Here is a 10,000-nt window from a genome sequence, read left to right on the forward strand (position 1 = left end):
AATCTGAACAGCCGATATGGGCATCTACATCAACTATATGATTTGCCTGAGAAGCTGGAGAGGACAAAAAAAAATTATTTTTTATTTTTATTTTTTTATTTTTAATTTAATTTATTTTTATTTTTATTTGTGGCGGACGTAATTCTTTCGTGGCGGGCCGCCACAAATAAATGAATGTGTGGGAAACCCTGTATTTATATATATATATATATACACACACACACACACATACATATATATATATATGTACACACACATATATATATATGTACATGCTTACTTACTTGCTGCTTATGGTTGTCCATCAATTCGATGATGACCATCTTCTTTTATTTGTGAGTCTGCTGATGCTTGAACAGTCCGATCATGGATCCACAGATGGGGTTACAGACCGGGCATGTGAAGGAAGTGCTGGGGGGACCAGGGGTGGCTTGGCGAGCATGCCTCTTCGCATGCTTTGCTGCACAGTGTTGTGTGCGCTGTTCCTCTATATAATCTACTGAGGAATGGGAGCGCCAGAGGTCTCGGCAGGAAGCAAGTTCCTCCAGTGAAGAGGGGTTGATCTGGCATCTCTTCAGGGTGGTCTTCATTTGGTCTTTAAACCGCTTCTTCTGCCCACCAGCACTGCGTTGGCCTAGGTGTAACTGACCATAGAGGATTCTGCGTTTGAGTCTATGGCTGGGCATTCGGATGACATGCCCCAACCACCTGAGTTGATGTTGGGTCATGATGGACTCCACACTGCAGCTGCCTGCCCTCTCCAGCACTTCTGTGTGCGGCACTCTGTCCTTCCATGTGATGCCGAGGATCTTCTGGAGACATCTTACATGGAAGGTCTCCAGGCTTCTTAGATGGCAGCTGTAAATAGTCCATGCCTCACATCCGTACAGTAATGCAGTGATGCATACTACTCTGTACACCAGCCCTTTGGTGTGGAGTTTGAGGTTGCTGTTCTGAAAAACCTCTCCTTAGACGACCAAAAGACGCTGATGCTTGCTTGAGGCGGTTCTGGATGTCGTTATCCATTGAGCAGGTGTCAGACATTATGCTCCCCAGGTATTTGAAGGTGGGCACCGTGAGCAGCTGTTGCCCTGCTGCTGTGAGGGTTATTGTGGGGTTTTGTGGGAGGTCAGCACTGGACTGACAGAGTACCCCTGTCTTCTGGGTGTTGATCGTCAGTCCCAATCTGGTATATGCAGTTACAGCTGCCGAGAGGATGTTTTGTAGAGCCTGTGGTGTATGGGCAACCAGGGCACAGTCATCGGCATATTGCAGCTCAATGATGGTCTCCGAGGTCAGCTTGGTAGTTGCCTGTAGCCTCCTGATGTTAAACAGGTTACATCAAGCCTGAAGTCTATGGTAACTCCAGCCTGCTCCTCCATCCTCCTGCATAGCAGTGTTGTGACACAGACGAGGAAGATGTTGAAGAGAACTGGAGCCAGCACACAGCCCTGCCTCACTCCAGTTTTCACACCAAAGGGCTCTGAACTGTGTCTTCCCACTACCACTCGGGCCATCATCCCAGAATGGAACTGCGCAAGGATGGTGAGAAACTTGGGTGGACACCCAAGTTTCGACAAAGGCAATGAACAAGTCCTTGTGCTGCTCCCGACATTTCTCTTGGAGCTGACGTGTCACAAAGATCATGTCAACTGTCCCCCTGTCCTTCCGAAAACCACACTGCGACTCTGGGGTGACCCGTTCTGATATTGCGGGGATGAGTCTGCGGAGCATGACCTTGACAAGGACCTATCCAACAATGGCCAACAGAGAGATGCCCCTACTATTGGAGCAGATGGATTGGTCTCCTTTGTTCTTGTAGATGGTCACATTGTTGGCATCTTTCCACTGTTGCGGGACACACTCTCGTCTCCACACCTCTGAAATGTAGAGATGCAGTGTCCGTGTACAGAGGTAGCCTCCTTCCTTGAGAAGTTCAGCCGGGATGCTGTCAGGTCCAGGGGATTTTTTGTTTTTCAGGGTTTTGACTGCATGCAGGATTTCTTTGAAGGTTGGGGGGAGGTCGAGATCTGGCAAGCTAGGATGTTCAGGGAGCTCTGCAAGGACAGTTGGGTCCACTGGGGTGGGCTGGTTGAGCACTGTGTTAAAATGCTCAGCCCACCGCTCCACTATCATAGCCTGATTCTTGATTAAAGATGTTCCATCAGCAGATCTAACAGGTGCCAGGGAGCAGTTTCTAGGGCCGTAGATGGTTTTCACTGCTTCATAGAAACTGTGCATATCATTTCTATCAGCGTGAGACTGGATTTCATTGGCCTTTGAGATCCACCACTCATCTTGCAGTTTTCTGAGAGTTGTTTGGGCCTCAGAACGAAGGGCTTGCCATTGCTTTTTATGGTATTGGGATTGTGGGTTGTTCAGGGTGGCTCTGTGTGCCTTGTGCATTCTGTACAGGAGGGGGGCGATCTCTCCAGCATTCTGGTCAAACCAGTTCTGGTGTTTCTTGGTTTTGAAACCAATGGCTTGGGCTGCAGTGTCAAAGAGGATGGTGGATAGAGAGGTCTAGTTCTCATCCATCCCAGACTCTGAGGTGATCAGCGGCTCAATGTCTGCCAGCTTCTCAGCGAGGGAGCGACGGAAGTTGTCACGGGTGTCGCTGCTGGAGAGTCTGGCACAGTTGAGTGTTTTCCTCTTTGGGCCACCATGGCGTGTTAGGGGCCAGACATGCATTCTGACCTTTGTCAGAATCATGCGGTGGTCGGTCCAGCAATCTGTCCCTTGCATAGCTCTTGTAATGAGCACGTCCTTGAGGTCAGCCCTCCTCACGATCGCATAGTCGATCAGGTGCCAATGTTTGGACCTGGGATGCATCCAGGATGCCTTATATTTGTTCTTTTGTTGGAAGATGGTGTTTGTGATGGTAAGATCGTGTTCCGCACAGAGACTAAGGAGTCTCATGCCATTGGGGTTGACTTTTCCAATGCCGTGGGCGCCGATCACACCATTCCAGTTTTGCGTGTTCTTTCTGACTCTTGCATTGAAATCACCAAGCAGCATGATTATGTCACTCCTCGGGATGTGACTGAGGATGTCATCAAGTGCCTGGTAAAAGTTGTCCTTCTCTTCATCATTGGATGGCAGAGTTGGTGCATAGGCACTTACCAAAGTGACATGTCTGCATTTTGCAAGGGGGATGCGAAGAGTCATGACCCTTTCACTGACACCTACTGGTGATTCTGTGAGCTTGAGCATAAGGCTGTTCTTGATTGCAAAACCAACTCTGCGAAGGTGTGGTCCGCCCATGGGGTATCCTTTCCAAAAGAATGTATAACCCTCTCCTACTTCATTGAGTAAGCCTTCCTCGAGGAGTCGGGTCTCACTGAGTGCTGCCACATCCACAGTGTAGCGCTTTAGCTCGCTGGCAACAAGTGCTGTTCTGCGCTGTGGTCTGTCCGGACTGGCATCCAGGAGCGTCCTTATGTTCCATACTGCAATTCTAAAAGGTATTATCTTTGTTTTTCGACCTTGTGATGGAATGTCCCGACAGGTGCGGTTTCCTGTCCGGGTACTGTGTTGAGTGGGCAATCTTTAGGCCACCTTTTCTAGGCCTTTCCCCAATTGGGGTGAGCAGTGCGGTCCCTAAATAGGGGATGCTCAGACGCACAGGACTCTGCCGGAAACAGCTGCCACTCAATCCCAGCTGCTAACGACCGTTGTCCTGTGTCGCTGACGTGCAGAGTTCCAGCTAAGAGCTTCCAGCTCATTCAAACCTGCCCCCGTTACTGGACGCTCCATCGCCGCCAGACTTTTGAGGTCGGAGACTCAGGTAAAGAAGATACCTGCGCAATGATGGTTTTTAGAGTGGCATGAGGGGTGTGCTTTTCCCAACGCCACTGCCTTGATTGTAAGGAGATGGTTCCAGTGGCAAGGGAGACCCTAGACGACCGGCATCTTCTTACAACTGCAGGAAGCTGCCGGAATCCAGGTTTTTGGTAAACCGCCTCAAAGCGTGCCGCCACCAGCTTGCTTTTCTGTCACGGTGTGCTCCCTTAGCCTTCATCCGCTTTTACAGCCATTGTGGTGCTTCCCACTGCTACCATCTTCTACCTGCTCCACCATTGAGGTCTTCGGGATATGTATATATATATATATATATACACTGTGTATATTATATATATATATATATACAGTATATATATATATATATATATATATATATATACAGTATATATATTATATATATATATATATATATATATATATATATATATATATATATATATATATATATATATATATATATATACATACAGTATATATATATATATAAATATATATTGTATATATATGCATGTACATATGTGTGTCTATATAAATGTGTGTGTGTGCGTGTGTAAGTGTATTTAATTCACCTTTTTGTTCTGCAGATTGTCACACAAGTCACAATTCACAATACTGGTGGAACTCTAAGGAGCAGAGAGAGAAATGTATGTATTACAGTACTGTACACTTTATTTTTGACATATAGTACCACCTCAAAAATATTTTGGCTTTGAAAGCCTGGAATATGTGACTTGTAGTCTAATGTACAGTAATTGGCTTGTGGCGTGTGAGTGTGAATGAAACAAATATTTAGCAAAGAAAATGTGAATTTAAATTTCAGCAAATGTTAGAATGATAATAATATAATTTATTGTTTTTATTATTATCATTAACAGTACTAAATGTGTCTGGATTGAAAACTGGCTTCCTGTTCAGTTTAAAGTAACCTTCACAATAAAAGCATGACAGTACTAACATGGATGATATCGCTGTAAAAAACAAAAGCAATATTTTTTTTTTTAGATTGTTTTTTTTTTTTTTTAAATGTTGATTTTTGTTACGTGTTCAACCGCCTGTGTCGACATCAGTAAACCATTTCGTTTGGCGTCCACATAAACAGATTCCACAGTTTCAGTTAAACATTTACAAAACTCAAAACCAATAAAGTTGGCACGTTGTGTAAATCGTAAATAAAAACAGAATACAATGATTTGTAAATCCTTTTCAACCTATATTCAATTGAATAGACTGCAAAGACAAGATACTTAACGTTTGAACTGGTAAACTGTTATTTTTTGCAAATATTAGCTCATTTGGAATTTGATGCCTGCAACATGTTTCAAAAAAGCTGGCACAAGTGGCAAAAAAGACTGAGAAAGTTGAGGAATGCTCATCAGACACTTATATGGAACATCCCACAGGTGAACAGGCTCATTGGAAACAGGTGGGTGCCATGATTGGGTATAAAAGCAGCCTCCATGAATTGCTCAGTCATTCACAAACAAGGATGGGGCGAGGGTCACCACTTTGTAAACAAATGCGTGAGCAAATTGTCGAACAGTTTAAGATTTCTCAACCAGCTATTGCAAGGAATTTAGGGATTTCACCATCAACGGTCCGTAATATCATCAAAAGGTTCAGAGAATCGGGAGAAATCACTGCACGTAAGCGATGATATTACGGACCTTTGATCCACCAGGCGGTACTGCATCAAAAAACGGCATCAGTGTGTAAAGGATATCACCACATGGGCTGGGCTCAGGAACACTTCAGAAAACCATTGTCAGCAGGGGGCCTGGACCAAGTGGGAGCACATAGCTGGCCGCAAGATCACCTGGACCGAACTCTGGAAAGCGGAGCCACACCAGTTTAGGTTCTTGGTCCAGTCAGTTTATGATGTCCTCCCAAGCCCTGCTAACCTGTTCACCTGGGGCCTGATAGACGCACCTGTGTGCCAGCTCTGTCAGAAAAGAGGATCATTAGAACACATCCTCAGCTGTAGCTCAAAGGCATTGGGAGAGGCATTAGGTATCGGTGGCACCACGACCAGGTCCTGCGGGCTATAGCAGACACCATCTGCACTGGCATCAACACCAGTAAGCGGCAACACCCAACCAAGAGCATGATTGCCTTTGTCCAAGCAGGAGAGAAACCTCAACCCTCCAAGAAGATCCAGGGGGCCTGCTAACAACAACAAGGGACTGGCAGCTCCTGGTTGACCAAGGGAGGCAGTTGCGCTTCCCAGACATCATCGCAACTATGACACTCTGGCCAGACAGGGTCTTGCTGTCTGGAGCCAGCAAGCAGGTGGTGCTCCTTGAGCTAACTGTCCCCTGGGAGGACAGAATGGAGGAAGCTCAGGAAAGGAAGAGAGCAAAGTATGCAGATCCTGTGGCTGAGTGCCGGAGGAATGGGTGGAAGGCCCGCTGCAAGCCTACTGAGGTGGGCTGCAGGGGTTTAGCAGGCAAGTCCTTACACCAGGTCCTGGGGATCCTTGGGATTTGTGGACTGAACAGGCGAAGAGCCATAAAAAACATTTAGGAAGCGTCTGAAAAGGCTTCACGTTGGCTCTGGTTGAGGAGGGGGGACGCGTGGCGTAGTGCGCTACCTGGACACAAGACGAGGGACTGATTGTCACCCGGCTGAGGGTCTTTGATTAAGACCCGAAACACCCTATGATCCCGGGAGAATCACTGATGATGTGTCCAGGTTGCACCATGAGGTGTATTATAGTACTCAGTCTCTACAGTTTGTCGCTACATCTGTAAAAGCAAGTTAAAACTCTACTATGCAAAGTGAAAGCCATTTATCAACAACACCCAGAAACGCTGCCGGCTTCGCTGGGCCCAAGCTCATCTAAGATGGACTGATGCAAAGCGAAAAAGTGTTCTGTGGTCTGACAAGTCCACATTTCAAATTGTCTTTGGAAACTGTGGACGTTGTGTCCTCCAGACCAAAGAGGAAAAGAACCTTCCAGATTATTGTAGGCGCAAAGTTCAAAAGCCAGCATCTGTGATGGTATGGGTATATATTAGTGCCCAAGGCATGGGTAACTTACACATCTGTGAAGGCACCATTAATGCTGAAAGGTACATACAGGTTTTGGAGCAACATATGTTGCCATTCAAGCAACGTTATCATGGACGCCCCTGCTTATTCCAGCAAGACAATGCCAAGCCACGTGTTACAACAGCGTGGCTTCGTAGTAAAAGAGTGCGGGTACTAGACTGGCCTGCCTGTAGTCCAGACCTGTCTCTCATTAAAAATGTTTGGCGCATTATGAAGCCTAAAATACCACAACGGAGACCCCGGGCTGTTGAACAACTTAAGCTGTACATCAAGCAAGAATGGGAAAGAATTCCACCTGAAAAGCTTCAAAAATTGGTCTCCTCAGTTCCCAAACGTTTACTGAGTGTTGTTAAAAGGAAAGGCCATGTAACACAGTGGTAAAATGCCCCAGTGCCAACTTTTTTGCAACTGCCATTAAATTCTAAGTTAATGATTATTTTGAAAAAAATTTTAAGTTTCTCAGTTCGAACATTAAATATCTTGTATTTGCATTTTATTCAATTTAATATAAGTTGAAAATGATTTGCAAATACATTGTATTCTGTTTTTATTTACGATTTACACAACATGCCAACTTCACTGGTTTTGGGTTTTGTACTTTCATAACAAATTAGTGTTGACTGCTGCTGATTTAAAAGTATATCACAATCACAAAGCAAAGCAGCTCTTCCTTACTATGTCTTTAACTGAGGGCGGAAACCGCCTTGATAATTTTTTACAACATAATTTACTTTTTCATGTTCAACACGTTCAACAAATGATTTAAAACCTTTTTTGTTCACAGGTACCAGATCCAGAAACCAAGTTCTAACATCTTACAGACTGCTTGCTTTTTAGAAATGTTCTAAAAACGACCAAAGGACAACCCCAAAAAACAGTTTGTCGGATCAACAATGCACTTATGCAACGACAATCAATATGTAAACGTTCTAAATGTAAGCAAGATGTAATTGCCAAGTGTAATGTTTGTTTGCATTTCATATTGTACATAGACTATTGCAATGGATTTTATATGCTTTATAGTTATGTACTGTATATATTTTAGGACAATTACATTAAACTATGTTTTTGGAACACTTGTTTTGAAATCATCACTATCTGTACATGCCAGTTCATTTATAGACCATGAATAATAATAATAATAATAGTAATAATTAGGGATTTCCGATAATGGCTTTTTGCCGATGTCCGATATTGTCCAACTCTTAATTACTGTTACCGATATCAACCGATACCGATATATACAGTCGTAGAATTAACACATTATTATGCCTATATTGGACAACCAGGGATGGTGAAGATAAGGTCCTTTTTTTTAAAAAATATAAAAGAAGATAAATAAATTAAAAACATTTTCTTGTATAAAAAAGAAAGTAAAACAATATAAAAACAGTAACATAGAAACTAGTAATTAATGAAAATTAGTCAAATTAACTGTTAAAGGTTAGTACTATTAGTGGACCAGCAGCACGCACAATCATGTGTGCTTACGGACTGTATCCCTTGCAGACTGTATTGATATATATTGATATATAATGTAGGAACCAGAATATTAATAACAGAAAGAAACAACCCTTTTGTGTGAATGAGTGTAAATGGGGGAGGGAGGTTTTTTGGGTTGGTGCACTAATTGTAAGTGTATCTTGTGTGTTTTATGTTGATTTAATTTTTTTTTAAAAACAACAACAACAACAAAAAAAACCGATACCGATAATTTCCGATATTACATTTTAAAGCATTTACCGGCCGATATTATCGGACATCTCTAGTAATAATAATAATAATAATACATAGTTTAAAAAAATATGAATAGGTAAAACCAAAAATTCAAAAACGATTGTAAAAACACAAAATAAATAAAAAGATCTAAAAATTACATTTACACTGAAAAAAATATAAACGCAAAACTTTTGTTTTTGCTTTCATTTTTCATTTGTTTTTTATGTTTCACTGAAGTGTTTTAGTCTAGTGTTTTATCTATTTTATAGTTAAACGTTTGTTGTATCTGGGCAATTTACAATTTATTTAAACGAAAAAGGGCGTGATAAATAAAGTCGATATAATTATGAATTGCTTCTGGTGTGGGTTTTCTTACTCGGTTCAGCGGCACTTAAACGCACCATGAAACGCCTCCCGTGTTTTTTCCTGAGGAAAGATCGATCATCACAATTGAGTGCTAAGAGAGCACAGTTTGTAGGTTCAATGTGCACAATTGAATAGCTTAGTAAGTTGCTCAGACAGTAATGTATTTACAGAAGTTTAGATTGGGGTATGTTGTTTTAACGAGGAAAGACATATGTTTCTTGTTTTCATGTTAGCATTTAAGCTAGCGAGCCGGCACCAGTCAATCCGTAAATTAATCAAAGTGCAGTTCGCAATCGTCCTATTTTAGTCAGGGGAAAATAGGTCGTGGACAATAACTGAGACGGAACATTTTTAGTCAACGAAATTAACACTGGAAACCAGGCACCGCTCACCAGGCCAACCATCCCCACAGTCAAGCATGGTGGTGGCAGCATCATGCTGTGGGGGTGTTTTTCAGCGACAGGAACTGGGAGACTAGTCAGGATGAGAGAAAAGTGATTGCATAAATTTAAAGAGACATCCTGGATGAAAAACCAACGCACCCCATTCAACCTGATGGAATTTGAGAGGTGCTGCAAAGAGAAATTGGTGAAACTGCCTAAAGATAGGTGTGCCACGCTTGCGGCATCATGTTCAAAAAGACCAGAGGCTGCAATTGCTGCCTAAGGTGCATCAAAGTATCGAACAAAGGCTGTGAATACTTATGTACTTGGGTTTTTGTTTGTTTTTTGCAACATTTAAAAACATTTTTTTTAGATCGTCATTATGGGGTACTGTGTGTAGAATTTTGAGGACAAAAATTAATGTATTCCATTTTGGAATAAGGCTGTAACATAACACTATGTGGGAGAGTTCCAGGTTCGATCCCCACTTCTGCCATCCGAGTCACTGCCGTTGTGTCCTTGGGCAAGACACTTTACCCACCTGCTCCCAGTGCTACCCACACTGGTTTAAAAATGTAACTTAGATATTGGCTTTCACTATGTAAAACGCTTTGAGTCACTAGAGAAAAGCGCTATATAAATATAATTCACTTCACTTCACTTCATCAGTGAAGTGCTAT

General features: G+C 42.8%; 1 protein-coding gene across 5 annotated transcripts in view; it reads left to right on the plus strand.

Annotated features, from left to right (window-relative positions):
• LOC133662044 (chloride anion exchanger-like) overlaps positions 1–7,891 on the plus strand; it is a 48,695-nt gene extending 40,804 nt beyond the window's left edge. For 3 of the 5 annotated variants that reach the window (XM_062065695.1, XM_062065697.1, XM_062065698.1), the window contains 2 exons: positions 4,389–4,448; positions 7,637–7,891. In XM_062065695.1, the coding sequence (XP_061921679.1) occupies positions 4,389–4,448; positions 7,637–7,663 (87 nt within the window). In that variant the 3' untranslated portion in view covers positions 7,664–7,891. The remainder of the gene's footprint in view (positions 1–4,388; positions 4,449–7,636) is intronic. The other 2 variants (XM_062065699.1, XM_062065696.1) reach the window with 2 other exon arrangements.
• Positions 7,892–10,000: the final 2,109 nt, after the last annotated feature.

The sequence above is a fragment of the Entelurus aequoreus genome, linkage group LG12 (genome assembly GCF_033978785.1).
Source record: "Entelurus aequoreus isolate RoL-2023_Sb linkage group LG12, RoL_Eaeq_v1.1, whole genome shotgun sequence".
Classification (NCBI taxonomy): domain Eukaryota; kingdom Metazoa; phylum Chordata; class Actinopteri; order Syngnathiformes; family Syngnathidae; genus Entelurus; species Entelurus aequoreus.